The sequence below is a fragment of the Acanthisitta chloris genome, unplaced genomic scaffold (assembly GCF_000695815.1).
Source record: "Acanthisitta chloris isolate BGI_N310 unplaced genomic scaffold, ASM69581v1 scaffold15112, whole genome shotgun sequence".
NCBI lineage: Eukaryota > Metazoa > Chordata > Aves > Passeriformes > Acanthisittidae > Acanthisitta > Acanthisitta chloris.
In genome coordinates, this window is record NW_008658982.1 from 51,124 (window position 1) to 75,040 (window position 23,917).

Below are 23,917 nucleotides of genomic sequence, written 5' to 3' on the forward strand. Positions count from 1 at the left end.
CTGACATGAGGCTCCTCTATCTGCCTACCAAATCTAAATGGGTATTGGAGTCAACCACTGCAGATGTCCATCCGTATCAGCCATCAGCAATACTGAAGCAAACTTGGCATTTACCCTTCCAGGTATATCTTGGGTTATGTGACATCAGAGATTATTACTTAAGAATACCTGATATATACAGCAACAACGATTCATATACTTACAACGATTCAATACTTACAGAAAAAAATCTGGAAAAGAGACATCAATTTTAAACACAACTGTTCTTTTTATGCAGTAACAACACAAGGTAACAACTGTAGGAAATCTTGGAATGAATAACTAATACTCTTAATCTTGCTGGTTATACAGAAGAAAAATTATATAAAACAGGCAGAACAAACAAACATCACTATCACCAGCCCCAAAGCCCTCAAGATTTCTTAGCTCACAGTGAGGATCTGTCCAACCAAATAATTTCAGATCATTACAAATAGTTCAAAAATTCTTGTGTGAACTTTACCATCATGTATTTCAGCTTCCCATTCAGACAAATTACAAACTTGCTACTGGTTCTAACAGATTTCCATGGAAGGCTGAGGAACTGATGGATCTTAAAAACTATTTTTAAAAAAATTCATCAAATATTATTTGCCCAATAGAAATACCACAAATTACCATCAAAATCTCACAGACGCACCAGAGCCAAATAAAACCTTTAGCTCACTGCAGCTTTAGCCATGATTCCTGCCAGCCTTACCCCTGCCCCTGTGCCAGAGGTGCCTGTCCTCTCCAGGTTTGCAGAGAGACAAGAGCATCACTTAGGGCAGAGGTCCAGAACCTTAGCTCAAATCCCCATGAACCACCACCATACACTGTGACAGCAAGAGTGAGAGGGAAGAGGAAAATGAGGGAGGTGAAAGAATGATGACAGATGATAGTATCTTAAATAACCACAAGGCTTTAACAAATGAGATCTTGTGAACACTGCTAAGTAGTTCCACTTAAATCAACTGGAGCACTCATATATGGAGCAACTACCAAAATCAGTGAAAGATTACTCAATTTGTCCCTGCTTTTTCAAGATTGCTTCATATGGAAATCATTTTATCTGCTTAATCATTTATACTGCAGCTACAGGACCATCTGTATTTCTGCTCTCCTTTCACCTGGATTCTGCATAATGAGGTACACAATCTTTTACTGATAATGTATTCAAATTACTTATTGGCTTTAAGACAATTTAAGAATTACTTTTTATTTCACTCCATATATACTCTAATATTCTGTCTGCTTTTCAGATAAATAATGCTACAGAACAAAGATTTTCAAATCAGTTCCTTACAGAAGTATCTCGGCCTCTTTCCAGCAATCACACAGTTAATTTATCCAGCAGTTTGGATGAACACTGCAATTGCTCCTTTCAGTAAAAATACTGTGCATTTATCAACACATGATTTTCATTTACAATCCCAATGCCCCTCTACTCAGCTCTGTGAGGCTTCTCTGAAATTCCCCACAGCCTTCCCCAGCCTTGACTAATTGAAATAATTGTGTCAGATTTCATTTCATCATTTGTCCACTTCTCTGGAACATTAATAGAGCAAACAGCAGACAGCTATTAGATTTTTGCCAGGCAGAAAATAAATCAGTTTGTAAGAAGAAACTCATACAAGTTCAGACAAATCTCATTGAGGCAATTCACAGCATCTCTGCTCTCAGGTATCCTCCCTCCCCTTTTGCAGAAGGTTCCTACCCCCAACTGCAGGGCTGGCAGAAGGGAGGACACACACGTGCCCCAGCTGCTCCCTCCTGAATTCAATGCACCATCTTTAAATCCAGGGAAGTTTGGTGTGCATGAATCTACAAGACTGTAATACACAGCAAGATGAGATGCAGGCACACAGCCCTTTTGGCAAACCCTGCTCTAGGAGTGGTAATCTCCAAGAAGAGTCAGAAAGCTGGGGCAAAAGGGAATATTGTAAAACTGCTGTAGTTTTCTTCCTTATGACCAAGTCAAAGACTTCAGTATCATTACTTTGAGATGTATTTTCTCAGAGAGAGCAGCCTAAGGATCCAAGTTAATTTAAAACTATGCTGACAGTGAAAGGGAAGTCTCACCCTTACCCAACACACAGTCCTGCCAAGTCTCTGTATCAACACTGAAGGGATCTGGCTGAAAGTGAACCATGCAAACAACAAAAAAAAACCAAAACAAAAACACTCCTTGTTTTCAGAGGGATCACTGAATGAACCCAGCTCCCTACACATGCCAGTACTGACAGACACTGAGGACAAGAATGCCTGGGGAAGAGAAGGCAGGAGGGATGACATGTTTCAGTATGACCAGTCTTGCATCAGCTTGAGCAGAACATGAAGGATCAGTAAAAAACGGGTGACAAAAGCTTGAAGTGTCAAAAGAGAAAACTCAACAAAGCAATTCTTTGCCTGTTCTGCTCTGTGGAATTTGGTTAAGAGTTCATTAGTCTGCAGTTTCCTCCCCTCTACCTTTTTTAAAATGGAGTGAACTTTGTTCATAGTTACCAAACTACAGCTTAATATTGCTTTCCTCTAGCTATGTTTCCTATAATGACTGAAAAGAATTAGGCATATTATCTGAAACCACAAGAAAACTAGATTTTATAAAAAGTAAAAAAGGATAGCGAAATAAAAACCCCACAGCAACAAGACAAATATTACAATAAATCTAATGTTGTTGTGTGTTCTGGATGTTACTTCCAAACCCATCAGCTGCTACCTGAAGGAGCAATGCTGCTCCCTTCATCCAAATCCTGGCTGTGTGCTTCTGCAACATTATTTTGCACCACAATTGGCAACTCTGTGGGTACAGGATGAGTTGGTTCAGTGAACTGACATGATGGAAAACTAATCCTCCAATAAAAAACAGAGGAACTTCACAAATAAATAATTTTCTGCTAGATCAAGTCAATGAACTAATTCATTCTGGACTGAAGAATCACTTGGTCCATTGTAACCAGCAAGGAAAGGAATATGTAGCTGGAACTAGAGGGGATGTGGACTGACCTTTACAGTAGTAGCCCATCATTACAGCAGTTTAACTGTAATATTATACATATATAAATATCTATACACACACACACAGAGGTCCTTGCCAAGATTAGTACTTACACAGTGTGAATTGTGCAATTCTATTTCACAGCATTTCCTTCTTCCCCTACCCAATCTGATACCACTTAACAATAATAGTCTTTAAAGTATTTAAGATAACTAACTTCCACATAAAGTCTTGTACTAATCTTTACAAATTGCTGCTATCTGAAAAAAATTTTCATTCTACCTTGCAATAGACACACTATTCCAAGCAGCATATACTCTAATATTCAAAGTCTCCTGTTGATTACAGCTGTGTCTTCATATTTTCATGAAAGAAGCAAAAGCCTCTTCCCAGCATAATCAAAACCCAAGCAAATGCTGTCACTTATGCTCTTAAGAGTTTTAAGACTTCTCTAATATACCTGAAGGATGCTCTAATGATGCAATTTATAAGATCACACATGTGAAGAAGATGAAATAGTTTGCTTTTATTTCACTGCTGGGCACTTAGAAAACACTGGGCTTATCTTTAGCACTTTTCTTCTTGTGTACCTGTGTGGAGGTTTTTTTGTGTGTTTGTTTTTAAGAGCAATATTCTGTGGGAAAAGAATCTTTATTTTAGTATAATATTCCCTCTAACTTGGCAAGGCTCAGTGGAAACCCTGAGATTCTGTCTTGATTAAAAAGATCTCCTACTCCCCACTTTCTTTTCTGATTTCACATGAACAGTAATGTCAAATTTCCAATTTAATATCATCTTTAGCTTAACATCCTTCATGCTTTTCCTAAAACTGCTTCCTCTCATGGATTCTGGTATAAAGCCAATGTGGTTATCAATGAATACTCCATTGTTAGCACATTTTCAAATGCCCATAAGCCTTCCACCCATTTCCACTGTTTCTTCAGATAACCCATTTCCAATTTTCCATTTTAGCTTTCTACATAATAATCATCGAGAAAATGTCGTCATTGACAAAGACTAATCTCTCCAGAGCTCTTACATACTGCCCTGAGTTTCCTCTTTTGCCATGTTCTTCTTTTTCAAGATAAAATTATTCAAGATTACGAACATAGTTCGGTAAAACAGGAAACAATGGGTTCATGTTTAAACTTAGCATTAATCAGCCAGGCTATTCTTCCATCTTTTCTTTGAGACTTCCAATTTGCTTATGTAATTTCAATAACTTGCTATATTGTTTCTTTAATAGAGGTTTCCCTTCTTCCAAAATGCTCATTACTGCCTGCAGCCTGATTTTTAAATATAACCACAGACACACCCATTTATAAATAGATTCTAGAAAATTACAGATCAATTGGGTTTCCTCTATTTTATTTCAGCTCTGCTCCTTAGAAGGGCTCTCAAAATTTTATTAGTTTATGCTTAAAGCTAATTTAACCAAGACCGTGTAATCAACCTTAACCTTAGTCTTACAAGAGGCATCACAGAAGGATTCACATTGCTTCTCTCAGCAACTGATGCTGAGGTTTGTGCCTCTCAATACCTCAAAAGCAATCTAATTATGATCTTTCCTAAGGCACAGGACATCAAAATTTCACTTCATAGCTGGCTATATCCCTTGAAACTCTTGCCTTAAGTACAACCTATTTCAGAGATACAGAGAATAGCCTAAAAAGCAGTGAAAAGCCAAAGAATAAAGTGCTGAAGACAGGTGAAGGAAGACAGTTGTAGTGAGTGAAAGAAACATGTACCAGGCGGACACAAAACTGGTTCCAAATAATGAGAAAGTAGAGCACTGAGCCCCACTTGTCTTCACAGAGCTCAGGAATGAATACTTTATCCAGACCATAAATCAGCAGAAAAGCAGCTAAAAAAAATAAGTGGTTGTTAAGTCTTGAGTAAGTCAATCTCAGAGACATTCAGTAACACTGAAAAGTGACAAAAACTCCATTAATGTATAGTTTACTGCTTTTATAAAACAAATAGGCCCCCAAAACCAAGGGTGTGAGCTGATTAAATGACTAAAAGAACTTGCATCCAACATTAGGACATTATTCAAACAACATAGAGTAGAAAACAAAACATATGCCTCATTTTTAGCCCATGACAGAATACACTGGAGTGTATCAACAAAAAGGTCTTCTGGGTGGTCTGCAGTGCATTTTAAAGTTCAGCCTACTCACTGCTAAACTAGAGAGAGAAAAGCGCACACACAGACACAGACACAGAGTGCAGATCCTTACCCTTCACTTCTGGAGTGCCAAAAACTTGAAACTACCTCTCACTGGCAATCAAACACTCCCACAGTTTGGCAAAGTACCCAACTAGAGTACGCGACAAATTTGGCACTACCACGCTGTAGCAATTCTGGACCAATAAAACCATCTGGAGTGGACACTAAGTAACAGTGGTAAGAATTAAACAGATACTACAAAACATTTGCTGAGGGTCTGCTCTCATCTTGCTAAGTTCTTCAGATCAGGAAAGATGGCTTAGGGATAATTTATCTTATTCTCTCCTACCAACACACTGCACTGACCATCCCAGCCAGGTCTGTGCACAAACTTGGCACTTCTAAGTGAAGCAAACTCCCAAACTTTATTATTGATTAGGTTATGATCCCACTAAGAGATGTAATTTTTTTCAAAATATAAGTGTTTAAACTGCTTTTAAACAATAAGGAGTTTCCATAGATCAAGATCAAATTTTGATATAGTCAAGCTAAAGCCTATAACATTATATTTTTAATTTGCCTTCTCTTTCCTACCCAGAATCATATGAAAGAAAAACTAAAGAAAACTTCTCAAGTTTTATTTTATGGAAAGATTAAAAATACCAAATGGAGAAATTGGATATAACATAAGAGATACTTAAGCAAGAAAACCCCCCACATAATTACTTCTTCACTAAAAAGCAGAGACAGGATTTACTACTTAAAGCATTAAGTAGTTTTCAAGACAACACTGAAAAAGTAATACTTTTCAAAACAGCAAAGTAATTCTAAAGCAGAAAGATTATTTTTTTTTCTGAGAGTGTGAAAAACATTTGCTTGATCCTTTGACATTCAAGGATATGCATCAATTTAGGATCAAGATAATAAAATCTGCACTTAGCATTATAAATACAAACACACTGCTTGGCATTAAAAATATGAAGTTGAATGAGTTAAGAAAACCAACTTTTTTTTTTAAGGGTCAAATATACTTTAATAGATGTAAGATAAACTCCTAAAATATACCTCGACCTCAGGGTGCAATTGCAACCTTCAGTGTGAGCCCAGAAGATCCTGCTTGCCACAGAGCAGGCACCTGGGCCCATGTGAGCACTCCTAAGACCATCAGCAGTCAACTGCAGCACAAAATTCATAAGCCTTTGACCCTGGTAAAGACTTCAGGATGAAATATTTAAGCAGAATTGTTTATGGTATTTAACCATACACCAGTGCCTTTTCTTCCATAAATGTTTGGGGATTTTTGTTCCCAGCAGGACTAGCACTGATCCCTTTGAGTTGTTTTGCAGAACAAGTGCTAAGAAAACCTACAAGAAACCCATGGACATTACAAACTGCTACATTATAATTTTGGAAAGTAATATGTTACAAGGCTAAAATATAAAGGAAAAAGATTCTTATATCAAGGTGCTAAAATCATACCTAAATCATTTAGCTTTCTAAATACATGTGGGGGTTTTGAGCTTTATAAGGCTCAGAAAATGCTGAGCTTTCAAAAATTCCCCTTTTTCCCCCCTCAGACTCACTTTGGGATGTCCTTTTGAATACTTTGGTCCATCCGTTAATGTGATTTTCTGGTTCAAAGATGACAGTCATTAATACAAGAATAACTACATCTACATATAAACATCCAGAAAATTTATAGAACCATTTTGTACATACCAATACACCATTTTCCCACATCCAAGCACTTGGATCAAAGTCAAGTCTACTGACACAAACTATAAGTCTCTCTGGAAACACACGCAGTGCTACACAGAAAGAATTGAAAAAAGATCATTAAAATTATAACAATTTTCATGAATCAGACATAATGACAACATATATACATGTTATTTCCGTAAACAACATTATTTATCTTTTAAATTGCACATTTACTCACTTAATGCACTCCACTAGCTTCTTCCCCACTCTGTTCAACATGCCATCCCTCCTTTTGTTTTGTTTTTTTTTAAACCAATCAAAACCAATAAATCAATAAGTCAGAGACAATTTAGTTCCCAAGAGGATAGTCATGCCTGCAAATGAGTCCACCTGCACCCCTGGACAGAAACACCAGACAGAACCAGCAGAGAAACCACATAATGATGATTTCTTTTGGGCTCTTCTGGTGATGAGTCTTTTCATCACAAAAGCTGTGGATTACGTCTGTAACACAGCACAACACATTCAATCAGGACTTGGCATCAAACCTCGGCATAAGGCTAGGGCAGAGTGGTTCACACTGACTACAGAGATTTTTTAAGTAATTAAAAAACTGGCTAACTACTACTGAATTACACAATTTACTTGAGATCACATGGTTTGTTATGAACACAACAAAGTTGCTATTTACAGAGGACTAAAAACTGAAGGGTTCCCAGAACAGAATAGATGAGACAAAGCTTTATTCAGTACCTGGCAATGTCATGGGAAGAGCATAGCTGATATTTTGTTGTTTTACATATGAAATTGTTTTCAAATTACTCTCTTCATGTTTCCAGCCCTGATTTTTTTTCTGCTGGTTTTTGTTTTGTTTTTATACAGAGTTAGTATTTTTTAATACTTGCTACACTTCAAAACCAAGGCAGGTTTTCTGGGGCAAGAAAGAGAAGGCACACAGAAAAGACATGAGGTTGACCTCATAGATTTTTTTTGCAGCATTCAATAGTAGGGCAAGTTCATTCCACTTAGACATTTTTATTGTTACATAGTATGACAATCTCATCTGTTGACTAACAAAATCAAAGATTTTTGGGTACTCATTGATGCTTTAAAACAGTTCAAATTTAATACACAGTAAACAGCGTCAATATATCCATACAGAAACTCTGTTATTCTATTTTAAAAAGAGAACAAGTTTGATGAAATATTTCAAGTCAGCACAGATTTCTTTAACCAATATGGACTTCAAAAATGCCTAGTTGGCATTTGAAGACAGGTGTAAACATTTATGAATCTAATTAATTCCTAAAAATTGCCCATTTGAGTACTGAATATTTTAAGGGATGCCTAAGTGGGTTTATTTTGTCTTTTTTAATACAAAAAGGTCAACACAAAGGGTAGTGATCATTATAGTTCCTTCACATTGCTGTTGGTAGGATGGGATGGATATCACTTCCTTACAGAGCATCCTGGCTTGAGAAAACATGGAAAAAAGAAGTGGTCCAATGACATCACCTATGTAAAGACTTTACAGCACTGAGGTGAATGAGAGCCTTTCTTGCATATACTTGTACTGCACAGTTGATGTCACAAGACACACAAGCAATAATGAAGTGATTCATGCTGCAACCTCTGGTTGATTCACCCTGCAGAGACTCAGTAAAATGCTGAGTCTCATGGACTTACAGAATTTGGTGTGGCTTAGCTGATTACCCTGGGGCAAGGCATAAACTTAATTTAAAATCAAGGTTTTTTTAAAAAAATCCGTCTTATCTTAAGAAACACTTTTTTACCCTCTCTGAAAGAAATTTCAATTAAGTAGACCAAAATGTGTCAAAGTATTAAGTTTTTTTCCTCCCAGAAATACAAAATTCTAAGTAGCACTATATGAAAGTGATTTCTTACCATGATAATGTTTCCCTAGAGCACAACGGAGGTTAACCCATCTCTTCATGAAGTAGGCAGTAATGTGTAAACTGTTGGCTGCAACATAAAACAAAGCGATAACAATAAGTTTAAAGGTATCTTGGGCATTCTGGTCTCAAAGTGTTGCACATCTCCTAAGACAGGATTGAGAGAAAGCAGCAGACCAAGAATACAAAAGAAAACATAACTTTAAAGGAATAATTTAAAAAAGAAACTGCTGAATTCTCATACTGAAGTAACCTACACAGTTTCTATTCCTGAGGACAGAAATGCTCATGCCCCAGGAGCATAGGAAAAGCCCCAAAAAGCCCCATGTCCTCTCCTGCAGGGGCAACAACTCTATTCCTACGACACCTTCTGGAGCTCACCATCAGGTGCTGTTCAACATCACCTCTCATTAAGGGCTATAGTTATGGATCACAAGCAATCCCTTTGAAATTTATCAGCCATCTTTTTTCCTTCCCCTCAGGAAGATCCCTAAAATTTGACTTCCCTTTAGAGATCAAGTCAAGATGTGACAAGTCGAACCATCCCTTGAAAATGATGAGTGCTAAAGAAAAATTTGGATGGGATCCACCAGCTTTATTAACTGTATATTTACGAGAACAATTAAAGAAAATTACTTTTAGCTATTTCCAGTTTGGCATCTACAACCCTTTAACACTGCTAGTAGGATTAGCCAAATCAAAGAATTTGCCCTGGATATAAATAAGTTATTAGTGTGATAACAGCATCTTCCACTGTGACCTCTGTAATGTTGAAAAAGTAACACTCCTAACAGTACAACTTGGAACACAAATCTTCAAACACAGAGTAGGTATTAAAAGAGGGGTTTTTCCCACCTCCTTTTGTCTGTGATATTCCAAACGTATTTTTCTTGAGAGGAACTCAGAATGAAAAAGTGTGAATCTTCAGCTATTCACATGGAAAAGCAGGATACTTCCTTCCTGAAATTGTTTATGAATCACTGACATGCCTATCTATATTTTTCTTGCTATCCAGGTATTCTCTCAGAGATTAAGTGTTTAATCATACAGGATTGACTGAACAAAGTCAATTCCTCTTAAAGGTCCTTGATTCAGGCAGCTACTGCTCTCTGGAAGAACACCTACCTCAGGTCTGACAAAACAAATACCTACTTAAGAGATCGAGACAGCTATACACACTGTTTTTGCAGCATCAGCTCAAGTCTCAAAGTCTTATAAAGCCTTCACAGGGAGTTGGCACTTGAGCTAATAAACTCAGCCCAGAGGGACTAACACTGAAAAACAATTTCAGTTTCCCTGACTATTTTTACTACCTTGCTGAAAAGTTCTAAACAGATGATCTGCTCTTACTTGTTGCTAACCATGAGAAAATACTAAGATGCATCACACCGAAGATACCTGGATTTTGAAAGTGTCACACAGCTATGCTCAAATGTTTTGAAAGCCTGTTGCATGTGACATCTGATCTATCCACAGTCAGCTGGAGTTTGCAAAACTCCCCCGAAGTTGTTAAAGTTACTGCAGAACTATAAAATCTCTGATATCCTCTTTCAGCTTTCTTCAGGGGAAATCTATTTTCCAATTCACCATTCAACTTCATGAAATAAAAACCTAAAAAATAAGCCCCACAAGAAAACCTTCTTAGCCAACAACCTCATGCAACTTGCAGAATTTTAAAGGTTTTACACAGTTACTCAGCATGAGTTTAAGTCCGTTCTCAACTCCCGACTTGTCCACCATCAATGCTGTTTATATACTATCATATACTAATGCTGGATTTGAGTGAGCAGTGGATTATGCTCCAGGGAAGACAGCCAGTGTAATCCCAGCACGGACCAAAACCTGTCGTTCATGGTATCATGGAAGGAGGCACTGGCTGATATTTGCCAAATGGTCCCTCACTAACTCCTTTTAAGCACGGCATAGAAGTTTGAACCTCGAACTACAGACAATGTTTTGCCTCTAGTAACGTAGAAAATTCACAGATCCTGGGCTCAGCAAATCCAGTTGGCCAAACCTTCAATTTCCTCTTCACCATGTAACACAGACAAAGCTCCATTGGTAGATTACCAACACAGAAACAGAAATAAAACTCTATTTATTGGGGTTTTGTTTTTCTTACTTCAATACTGTGCACCTACATCATAAGATCAAAAAACAAAAAAGGAAAACAAAACCAACCAAAAACCCCCAAACCCAACAAAGTAAATAGCCCCCAGAAATCCAAAATGTGACTGGATAAAAGTGGTTCTAGAACAACCACAGCTCAGTTTCAGCTGAAACAGCACCAGTGAGAGCTGCCTTTTAAGGGAATGGTGATTTGCCCTTGTTGTATTTCATAGTCCCACGACACCGAGAGGAAGTATCAGGCACTGACTCTTTACCGTAAGACTATCCAGCAACACTTGTTTACCAAAGGAGTCACAGCCAAGCTGACTTGAGCTTCCAGAAGGCTGCCAAGAGGCGGCTGTGGTACAACGTGGAGCAGTGGGAAGCCCTCTCCCACGGCTATTATGGACCATTCATCTGGGAGCCTGGGAAAATGCCTCAGAGCTGCTGAGTTATCTGGAGCAGCCTGGCATGTGTTCACTCCCCAGCACCATCTGGCACCTGTGTGGCTCTGTACTTCACTCAAGTTCTCCAAAGGCACAGCACAAGCCTAACAAGGCCGAGTGCCCCCCAAATCTGTATCTGACAGGCACCTATTTCTCATTGCACAGTATTTTTATACCATCTTTTAAAATACATTTCACATTTCTGACAGGTTGTTGTGGATTAGAACTCTCTCTACATTTGGAAAGTAACAACAAAGTGAATCATTGCAATACACATTAAAAATATAAGAGGATAAATTTCTTATGTTCCAATGTGAAAGTAAATCCACAGGTGCATTAGACTTTCTGAAGCACTATATTGTACATTCATAAAAAAATCCACACTTTACTCTTGCTAGATTAATTTTTCCACACAGATTAAGCTATACTAGTAATGATGTTTACACTGTATAGAGCTTTTCATCTTCAAAGTGCTCCACAGACATATTATTACACTGCTTTTTAGCAGTCATATTTCTCCACATAAAATTATTCACCACCAAATCAAAAGCCCTGATAGTTTGTAAACAAAACAAAAAAAGGAACAGTTTATTCTACACCTACTGTTGTGCATCTTTCCTTCCCAAAACAAATGTCCAAGTCCACAGCCTGTGCTCCAGAGCAGGTTGCCATTTCTAATTTAGAAGAGATTCAAAAGCAAACACTAGCATGCAAGTTTAAGTCCAAGCCTGGGATAGACCAGGGACAACAGATGCAAGACAGCAGGTACAAAAAGTTGTTGAGATTTCCTGAGCCTTATCTGGAAACCATATGTATAACAAACATCTTCACCCAGTTCAAAGTTTTATACACCCAACAGTGGGTTTAAAACAACTGAAACATGTCAGGATGGAATCCATTCTTTCCATCCAGTCTGCCTTCAGTTCAAAGAAAGTGATTATCACAAATACACAGAAAAACATGTAGTGATCAACATCAAATAGAACTTATAAACTCTTTTAAAAAAACATTATGCCACATTGGCACATCAAGCTGAGCATCTCCCATAAACTGGCCAGACAGAGCTGTATCCAAATGGACCAATGTCATTTACTTACATCATTGAATTCCTCACAGTGACAAAAGGAAGGTAGATTCTAGCTAAAACGAGATACAAACACCATGGTGGTCCCAAGCTGGGCTCACAGGGCACTAGGGAATGCATAATACAGCAGAGGAATCTTCCAAAAAAATATGTCCTTTCAGTCTAACTGTCTCTGGATTTTCCTTGAAGAAATGCATGATCTGCATGAATTTTTTTTATGCCATGAAATACTTGAAAGGGAGGGATTTAGGTGTCAGAAATCTCTACAAAACGAAGTCTCTTCTAGCACAAAAACTCGACCAAACTTTTGAAATCAGTCTTTCAGAATTTACCAGACATGACTGGTTCCCCTTACTGTTCATTAGAACACAGAATCATGGGTGCCAATGCTATAATGCTGAAAGATTTTCAAATGAAGTCACTCAAACCCTTCACAGGTCTCCAGGCTCTATTTTTTTCCCTGTCAATAGGAAATAACTTCTGCAAAACTTTTACGCCTGAGATGAAAGGGTTTTAACCGTAAAGCTCCCCCAGCTGCCAAGATTTTCATCTTCTACCAATAGCAAGGTCTTTAGACAAGGGTCACTAAAAATGTCAGGAATATATTGCATCACATGGCTACAAAACCTTTGGGTTTGATGAAAAAAGCCCAACAATCTGCCACTGGAGACATGAGAAGGAAAGAACAATTAGGAGCAGGTATCTTCAGCAGAACTTGAAAAAGTGGCATGAACATAAAAAGATAGTTTCTTCAAAGGTGATCTTGATAAATGGTTAAATGGTAGCAATGAATATTCTTCTCTTTTTTTTTTTTTTTGAGGACTCCTGATGGGATAGCCAAGTGAAGCTAAGAGGTAGATGCTGATTATCATGACTCCCTTTCTACCCTATCATCTAGAGGACACTCCAGAAGCAAGTGTGTTCTAAGAAACATGTATGGACTTGAAGCAGCAGTTTCATGCTGTTGTTAAGCAAGCTGTGCCAGAGATTCACGAGTTTTTGCCATTTCACACAACAGACTCTTGCTACGTTTCCAACAACTCAGAAGAGAAGGAAATTCTGGGGCACAGCAAATAGGTGGAAAGTCACCAAAAAGGATCCTTGTGTATTTTCTCTTTGCAAATGCTGGCAAAGAGACCATATAAGACACAGCATCACAGCTGCTGAAAGGTTCTGATTCCTAATAAGCCTCTGTCTCTGCTCTCACAAGCTCTGATGCAGAGAGGATAAAACCAAAAAGACTGTGATGATTGTGATTCACCTGCTCAGTGCCACTCAACTCTAGCAATGAAGCAGGTGCAGGCTGTGGAACAAAGAGCTGGAGACTAACTGCAAAATGGTTTGTAACATTTTAGCTCACTTGAGAACATCATGTTGTAAGGACCACCTGAACTACACAGCTCAGTATTCTGCATTTCTGATATCAATGTAATAGATACCAAGTGCAAAAAAAAAAGTACAAAAAACATCCTCTTTTGTGATATTAACTACCAAATTTAAGGTCTTTTATACAAAAGATCAAAACTCACAATCCTGTCTTGTGCCATGGGAAGACAACAAAGAGGACAGGCACTGCCCATATCCTATGACCCACATGCACATAAAAATAATCCCCCACCAAACTAAATATATTACTTAAAAGAGTAACAGAAAGATACTGACAAGTCTGTCACCTTCTATCCTTTCTAAAACAAATTTTGAGATTTAAACATGGATTTGCATAGTGAATGTCACATACAGAATGTTTCTCCCTGAATAAGTGTAATTTGCTTTGCATTAGAACATCTCTGATCTGTCTGAAGCTGATGGAATACATCAAGTTCTGTTACTATGTCCACAATACATATTAAAGATTACACTGAACCTTTTTCCTCCTATTTCAAGTAAAAGTCTTTATTATTTGCTACACTACTAATTTTTTATTTAACTCTATATTTTCAAATAAATTAAGGCACAGGCCCTGTATAGCGTTGCTGGTATAGTCTTTTTTGTGGTTTGCCACTTGTGCCTTTGTAGTCCATAGAAACACTCAGTGGGTAATAACCACAACATACCTGGTACCTTCAGTGGTGAATCAAACACTCAGAACTGCTCTCACTTAACATGCAGAAAACATGCAAAAAATTTTTCAGGAATTGGCCTTCTGTCTCTATCCGGACACATTTCTGTATACCCTTATAAAAATTTTCCAAATATGAATAAACCCACTAAAATGTTTGCTATTTAAAAAGCTGTAGTTTCTACCTTGGTCATATGATAATGAAACTTAAGAACAAAGGAGAATATTAGTGTGTAATATAGCAACATGTAAAGTTTAAAAGAAATTCCTAATCATATTGAGCAATGAAATTACACTCCCAATTACTTCCAGTTATAATGAAAATAGAAAGGATGCTAATGCTCAGCACAGAGCTGCAATGATGATTTTTTTCTTAAAATATCAGGATTTTTGTTTTCTTTCACTGGTGATAGCTTGGGGACTTTTACACCGAGACTTTTAGGGAATGCAAGGGTTAAAGATGTGTAAAACAGATTTTCTCACAGTTTAAAGAGAGCAAAACAACACATTTAGGAAGCCAGACAGCTGAAAGGTCAAAACGTTACACTTCCAGGTCAAACTTCTGGTTGCAATTAAGTAAATTCCTCTAAACATTTCTAGGGAAATCATATTTCTTTTAGGTTTTAATTCAAATCCCTATTCTTTCTTGCCTACATTGCAACCAAAACAACATTTCTCCCTTTAGAAACATTTAATAAAGACTACTTTTCTTTTTTTTCTAAAGAAACCTGACATTTAATTTCAAAATAAAAGTCAATTTTTTTTTCCCCATCTCATTTAATATACAGTTGAACTATAGGCAAAATAAGCTCTTTAACCTAGTTAATTTTTAGGAAATAGATACAGTCTTCCTTCGAACTTAGAAATCATGTTTCCCTTTTCATCACAGTATGGTTTGGTTTGGACTTTCTGGATTTTTTTTCACTAAATCACGCTCTTTTCCCCCTCCCATGCAGTTATACAAAAACCCCTCCACGCTAAGATGCTGACAATGTCCTGATGTGAACACTTTCATACTAGCAACCTCCTGACACATATCCCTGCTCAACAAGATGACTTAAGTCTGAAAACACAGAACCTGAGCCCCAGTAATGCACAGAGACTGTCACAAGTCCCAAACACACACAGTCACTACAGCTGCACCCAGACACAGCATTTTCTGCACACAAACACACACAACAGGAATGTGCTGTCTGCTTGTTGGAATATCCCTGGAGGGATTTAAAGGATGTGTAGATATGGCACTTGGGGATGTTGTTCAGTGGTGGATGTGGCAGTGGTGGATTAATGGTTGGACTTGATGATCTTAAAGGTCATATCCAACATAAATGATTCTATGTGGGTTTTGCAATGCACAACAGGTAGACCTGGCACACACCTAAACAACTCACTGTGTATCTGTCTGTGATATATGCAATCATACATACCCAAGCTGAAAAAATGAAACCCTAAAGGTGCATTCATACTACATTAAAAATTATGACCAGATTTGGACATTATTCACCAATCCTTTCCTTCAGCAGAATGCAGATAATATGTTAAACTGCCCTCATTATTTATCTGCAGCATGTTCCAGGCAGCAGAGTCTTCCAGCTATCCCACACACATATTTATAAAGGTCAGACAGCTGAGGAAAGTCAGGTCTATCATACTGATCAAATAATTTCTTCTCTGGTATTTGAGACATTCCTACACAAGGAGTTTGAGCATTAAATGCAGACCACAGAATCACCTTGCCTAACTTCCAACACCTGCATCAAACTAGTACCCTAAACTTCATTTTTAACTGATAGAGATTAATTGCCTATTAACTTCCAGCCAGCTTTGAGAAACTGGGGCATAATTTCACTTTGTAAAGGCACACGACTAATGGATGCTGATTTTTTGCCTAACTATAAATGAAAACTCCAAATATAAACTTTCAATTTGCATAAATATATGTGTCTTTGCAAAAACTGAAGTACTAAAAGCACAATTCCTATGCAGAAGTACTCGGATGATACAGAAATATCTTTATAGCTTATACAGATGTGTTGGTTAGTAGCTGTTTGTGCATGCTATTAAACATTTTGTTTTGCATACACACACACTTAGGAGTAATATTCATACTAATTTTTCTTTTTGCAAAATGAAAAAATCATACAGAAACAAAAGACAAACAAAAGATAGAAACAAGATGGAAGCAAGAGAAAGGTACATAAAACATTAAGACAGATAGTAATTAAAGGTTAGAGATCAAGGCTATTTCCACAACCAACACCAAATTCTTCCTGGTCACAAAAATACACCAAATCAAACAACTCTCCTGTTATTTTAAATAAATTAGATTTCTTTCAATACAATACTAACTATATAAAACACTTTATTAAGAGCATCTTTAAAACAAGTACAATTTTTCATTTCTTATCCAAGACCATGAATAACTTGATGGGAGAGCTGCAACCAGGGAAGAAGTAAAATAAAGAGAACACATTCAACCCACCTGGAGCTGCAGCTCCAAATGTCCCATGTAAGACAGGGACAGCAATTGCTATAGTTTCTGCCAGTATCAGTGTAGCAACAGGAAGATCTTTCCAGAGGTAGAACCTTCAGTTTAGACAGTGCAGAGCTTCCTCTGCCACTCTTTGAGACACACCAACTCTCCTATGAATGAGCTCTCAGTTTGCAGTGCAGCCTTGTCCAGAGCAGCACAATGGTAAGAAAGACCACACTGGGTAAGACTACAGGTCCATAGAGCCAAGTGCCTTGCATGTAAAATGGCTACAAGGGGAGACTAAATACAAGAGCTAAAAACCCTGAGAAAAGAACAAAACAAACACAAACCAAAAGAATTATTCCAATATATAACCCTGATCTTCTAGAAGAAAAATGTTTCGGTGAAAAAAGATGCCCTTATTTCCTATTATCTGGCTATCAAAAAATGGGGAAAAAAGCAGTCTAAAGAAAATACAGGAAATACTAAGTCCAAGATACTAATCAAAAGATTTTTCATAAGTTATTGCATAAGTTGCTGCATACTTCAGGGAGCTATGAGGCTCTGTTGTCACAGACAGATGAATGTAAGTTTAAAGTTCACACAGATCTGCAGGACTTGGCCACAAATCATAAATGAGTCCATTGTAGAGAAGATGCAATATAATTCTTTTGAGAGACAGAAATTACAATGTGCAACTGCAAATATCAAAGTTCATTTAAAAGACTCCTCCTCAGTCCCCTATGGCAGCTTATCTGCCATAGCTTATTTCCCTCTAGTTGTACCCATCAAATTGTTGTAGAGTTGCTCTTTAAGCAATAAAGTAGAAGAGAGTCTAGTTAAAACCAAACCAAACAGCTTCCCAGCAGAGGAGTAAGAGTTAACAGCTGGGACAGTGGGAATAAAGCAGTTTTGCTGCTCCAGGATTGTAATGTGGAACATACTCTACAAACATCTTACACAATTCATGTCCTGCAGTAATAGTGAACACTCCTAAAGCAAACTGGGCCAGTCTGAAGAGGGTGTTTTCCTTAAAAAACATCATAATGTTCAAATTAAAGTGCAAGGCCAAAGAGTTTGGAATATTTACTACCATAATTCATTGTATATTTTTGTGCCCTTACAGGAGCCAAGAAAATAGTTTCCTAAGCAAGAGAAATGTATTTTCTTGTGAAACTGCATCTTATGCATTTTTCTTTATATTAAATACGATATGAACTTTAACTCCAGATCTCTGTAACGCTGAACTACTTCTAATAGCTCTTGTACTTCTTCCAGTTTCTCATTTTAGTAAGACTGTCAGGAGTTAATGACTGAAAATTTCATGCCAGAGACTTCTACCTGTTAATAAAGTACAATCACGTTTGCAAAAAGCAGCTGGGGGAAAAGATGGACAAATAGAGAAAACATGATCAAAATAAGCCTCATTTCCTTAGAAAACCAAGTAAAAAATATAAAAAAATATATACACGATCCCAGGGAAAGCAGATAAAATCAAGCTGGGAGCTCACTGTGCCATGTGACAGCATGCTTTCTAATTATTTTCACTGTAGAAGAGACTGTACAATAAAAAGATCTGAAACCAGAGCAAAAATGTTCCACCCCAAGCCAAAAAAAACAACAAGGATGCTAGGGAAGGAATGAGAATAGATCTGAAAATTACTTGCAGGATAAACATAGTTAACTTTTTTCTCCCTCAAAAGGTGGAAGAAGGTCAGTTAACCATATACCTTTTTCCTTCCTTCCTTCCATTTCTAGCATTGACATGTCTACCAACCACACTTCATTTCCACATTCTCTTTTTGCTTCCTCTGTGCCCATGTAAACCTTGCCTTCTTCCTTATTTTTTCCATAGCCTTCCCTTAGTCATTCTCCTGTATTTAATATCTCTACTCAGTGCTCTTTACAGTCTCCTCTTAATTCTCATTGCTCTTAATCAGAACCAGCCACTTTCAGTGGAACATGAAACTTGAAATAATGCAAGGACAAGCCATACCTGGCTGATGCCCTTCTTGCATGATTTTGGCCATGCAGATTAGATGCAGGCAAAATTCAACCTTGGAAAAATCAACCCCATTTTAATTTTCTCTTACAAAATAAAATCAACCAAAATCAAACACATTTGGACATTAATTAAACACAGGAAACAGTGAGTTTATACCAAAGCTTACATCCAAAGGCTAAATTAAAGCTTACTTTGGCAAATTGTTCATACTGGCCATTTGGGAGGGGTGGGGAAATTGTTCAGACAGAAGGAAGAATAGGAAGAACTTGCTTGTCTTGGCTACTTTCTCTCATTTTTCCATTCTTTCTTTCTTTCTTTCTTCTCCTGTGTGTAACACCCACAGATTTCCTAATGAGATGGTATGCGACCCACCACACACTGCAGTGGGGGTGGAACTGAAGTGAAAAAGAAATGTAAATTAACAAGTAACTTGCACAGATATTTACATTAAGTGCCACAAAACTGAAAGGTGGGATTAAATAGTATTCATACTAAACATAATATAACATTAATATTGAAAAGAAATTGTGATAGGTGGAACTTTTTCTTCAGAACAGTTATGGCAGTAGGACTTTACAAGAGATCTGCTCATCAAGTGAAGGTAGTTTGGCTTTTAGTTCTGAAGGGAAACCTAATACAACATGCTTTGACATTAAAGGTAGTCTAAAACTTATTAATATTGGTCTAATAATTCTGTTTCTAAGTAAATTTTGAAGACACCCTGGAGTGTGCACAGCAAGCTAATTAAAATGGACCTGAAAAGATGTGACTTCAGACAGAGGTGGAATGATGATCTGGGATACTTGAAATAGCAAATAAACAGTTATTAAGCATCTTAAGGTTCCTTCTACAGACACACACCCCCTTGCAATAGCAGGGGTTTTACAGCAGTGAAACTCCACACAGACTTGCATAACTTTGAGCAAAAGAAACCACATTCAGCTTGAAGAACGCAAAAACTTTTAATAACCTCCAAATGCAACAATAGCTGCAGCTTAAACACTTCTCCAGCAGCAGCTCCACTGTGTGCACAGTGAGCCACGTACCAAGCTCCTGCATTTCTCTGTATGCTACAGCACAGATCAGTCAAACACTGGCTGCTATCCTGCACTTCATCTGCTTGTGAAAAAACCACAAAACATTTCATTGCAGACTGCACGCAGAACCTGTGATCCTAGAGAGAGGAACACACAACAGAAGAGGTTTGGGAGCCACGTTTGAGTGATGAGAACTACTAGAGACTATTAGCCCTGTGGCTCACCTGAAAGGGACAGTCCTTAGAGGTAGGTCCCGGCTGCTGCACTGCACACCCACCTATTCTGTTATTTCCTTCTCAGGTAAGAACAGACTTGACTGTAACTTGAATAAACTTGATTCTTGGACTTGAACAAAGCACTCCTTTCTTACAAATTACAGCCCTGAGCAAAGCAGGCTGAGAGAAGAGGAAAGAACTGGATTTGGAAATGAAGCTCAACATGAATGTTCGTTATCACAGCCTGTTTGCTTCCTTTAGTTCTGTGTTGTTAATTAGTGACGATGAGAGTAACTGCAGAAAACTGATGGAACAGTAATTCTGCCTCATCCAAAGTAAATATCCTTTAATCTAAAACTGTCACTGATATTACTGATGACCTCCTCAAATGCATATCCTTAACTTTTTCATTTTCAGGAAACAAGGGGAAGAGTCAAGCAGATCAGTTCACAGCCCTGGACAGCATACCAGTACTATTACTGAAAAGTTCATAACATAAACCAAAATATAAGACCCTAAAAATTTCATGCACACACTCAAATTAACATTGCATTTCTCTGTATATATAAAACAATTATTATGTCTGGCAGTTTTACCTTATAAAATCATTGGTTTTGAAAACTTACTTTGACTGAGGCAGGAAACTTTAAAAAATAAAGAATAAAAAATATTTATTGATAAAAGAAAACACAGAAAAACCTCAACAAATCTCAGAAATCTAATCCCACCCTCTGTAATGTCCCACTGCTTTCACTGTACGAAAACTCTGGTTCACTAGAAACCAGAAGAGCACAGGGGTCTGGATGTTCATGTGTTTGACTAACAAGTACTTTAACGGGATGAAATGAACTTAAAACTTGCAAGGAAAAAAGTGCTTGGAAATCCTTTAGTGATCTGAAGCAGCTTTTGCTTATGTAGGATCATGTTCCTGGGGGTGGGGAAAAAACCCTCCTGTCATGCCATAACAATCTGGCTCCCACATATGCCTAAAAGTTTGCAGCAATAAGCCAAGCATACAGTATGTAACCTGTTTCCTTCATTAAAACCACTTATTATTATTGACATGTGTTTAAAACTGAACCATCAACTAGAACTCTAAAGGAATATACCTTTTCAATAATGGGAAACATTCTAAGAGGCAAAGAATTAGCTCAAAATTAAAATTGTTAATGCAACATACATAGAATTCAAAAAATTCTATGAGTATAGTGATTATATAAAGTAAACATGTAATTACATTTATTGCAGAAGTCAGACTTCAGTAGAGATCTATCTTGATATACTTAAGGAAATGTGGAAATCCATGTCCAACACAGGTCCTGACTATTGCATTCTATGACAAGTTTATAACATGCTTCAGGCCAGTAATAAAAAAAAAAAACTAACCTATTTTTTTCCCACGAACTATTTAAACATAAATTGCTTGTATGATATAACCCCAACAATAAGCCTATCGACTGCAAACACACCATTATGATCACAGTGAAATGATATTAAACAGAAACTGAAAGCCATTTAGCCCCAAAGATGCTCTGACATTAGAGCACAAGCTACAGTAATCACCACCTTCAGTTTAGAACGCGGATGTACTGAAATGGCACCTATTAGTCTCCTCACCCTCACAAAAAATAAGTTCCAGTTGGGTAAATGTTCTTAATACGGTTTTCTTCTGCACTCCCAAGGTCATTGGTGCTGCTGACTGAACAGACTGCCAGAAGAGGGAGAAGTAACAATATTATTTCTAAATGAAAAAATTTTTAACTATACATTCAAGTGGAAAGGAGACTTAAATCAGAAAAATTTCCATCAATTCTGCAGGACCCAAGGTTATATCATTTATTCCCTTTCATGATAAACTCTCAGACTAATAGCACGAGTGTTATGCTTATTTTTAGTAACACAGAAAATGAAAACCCATTTAATTTTTTCACCAATATTGCTGAAATAATTTCAGACCCAAACCCAACTGGTTTAAGCTTTCTGGCTTTCCTGATGGCAAATTTCTCCTGCAATAAAAATAAAGAACAGCAATTTTCACTATATTTTGCCACTTTATTTTATCATAAGTTAAACAATTTCTTTTACCAGTAAGAAACAAAGGACCAGACGATGAACGTTCCATGGATTTCCACTGACCACGTTGTTTACGTGCTTCCAAGTAGTGTTTGACTCTTGAAGCAACAAGTCCTTCTAGCAGCATGCAGACCTCCTGAAAGAGCAACCATTGGCCTATTTAGGTCTAAATTTACATCAGTGCACACAGAAACACAGCAGAAATCAATACAAAATCACCTCCTCTCACACGAACAGCAAGAACATTACATGCAATTAAGTAATGAGGGGAGAAGCACATAAACTGGGAAATGAATGGGAACAAGAGGGAGAATAAAACCATTTTTCAACAAAACAAGACAGGAAGTAGATTATGAAATTTCCACTTGGCAGATGAAATATATTATAATACCACATCAATAATTTTTGAAAATAAATCAGTTTCACTTGTATGCAAAGTAGGAAAAAATGCATGTTAAAAATGAATCACAGCATTAGGTATTTAAGCAAAATATTAGTAAAAATCCTTTCATGTCTTTCATACTTTCTTCAGCAAAACACAATAAAACCACATACAACTCAAGAACAAAACCTTCAGCCAGAATAATGACAGAAAAACAAACCTTGGAGTAAAAACAAAAAAAAATCCTTTGAATATCAAAGTAAGTTTTCAGTTTAATACACACACACACATTTTTGAGACTTTTCTCTCAGTATTCTCATTTTTCCATTGTGCATAACTATGTGCTCACAGAAATGATACTTTGTGGTACACAAAAATATTTTACCTTTTTTGTTTGGGTACAAACACCTTTTGTGTTTGGGTAATAGACAAAATTACATTAGTATTATCTAAACTCTCTTAGATTGAAATTTCCTTTTGATTAATGTAGAAAGTATGCAGAGCAACACATTTTTAATGCATTGCTCTAAATAAAAGCAGAACACATACATTGTGTCAGCCACAATGAGCATTTTTCTCCTAACAGTAAGAAGTACATTTTCCTTTCTGCTTGTAGAGTACAATTATAAAATACTATATTTTTTACCTATTCTTCTGTTTAACTCATTAAAGTGATCTCATTACACATTCCTTCACAGGACTATGGGTTCAGGGTAGAATGGAAAGGCCTTGAAGCAGCAGAACCAGTGTGTATTTGGTTCCTTGTGCAACAATAAACATGACCATGCACTTCCTTCATTTACATGGAACATACTTGAGTTGTTATACATATGGAAATATTACTTAAATGGTTCTCCACAAAGAATTATACAGAGCTCAGAGTACAAAGGCATAACTTAGACTTTGCTGTTCTAAGGGAAAGGAGATATGACAGAAAAGGCAGGGAAATTTGAAGGGCAGAAAGAGGGAAAAGCCCCCAAATGCCTCAACTGGCATCTCGCAGCAATCCCAAGATGTCTACAATCAGCCTCTGCCAGCAGTGTGCCACTGCAGTTGCTCCAATGCCCAGCTGTAATTCCTTACTCCAGCCTCATGCTCTGGTCATTCCTGTAGCTCCCAGGCTGCTCTATGTGACGTGCTCCAAGGAGAAGCTGGCAGCCAACTGCTCCCTCCTTCTACCTGGGATCACACTGCCAGGCTCTGTCTGCTCCAACAGCAGCCACTGACTTTCACT

General features: G+C 37.3%; 1 protein-coding gene across 1 annotated transcript in view; it reads right to left on the reverse strand.

The window, feature by feature from the left end:
- Positions 1 to 23,917, reverse strand: part of SLX4IP (SLX4 interacting protein) — a gene marked incomplete at its 5' end in the record, with an annotated part of 33,733 nt that overhangs the window by 8,277 nt on the left and 1,539 nt on the right. Inside the window, 3 exons of the mRNA XM_009069225.1 lie at positions 6,906 to 6,994; positions 8,793 to 8,870; positions 22,314 to 22,437. Coding sequence (XP_009067473.1) covers positions 6,906 to 6,994; positions 8,793 to 8,870; positions 22,314 to 22,437 — 291 coding nt within the window. The remainder of the gene's footprint in view (positions 1 to 6,905; positions 6,995 to 8,792; positions 8,871 to 22,313; positions 22,438 to 23,917) is intronic.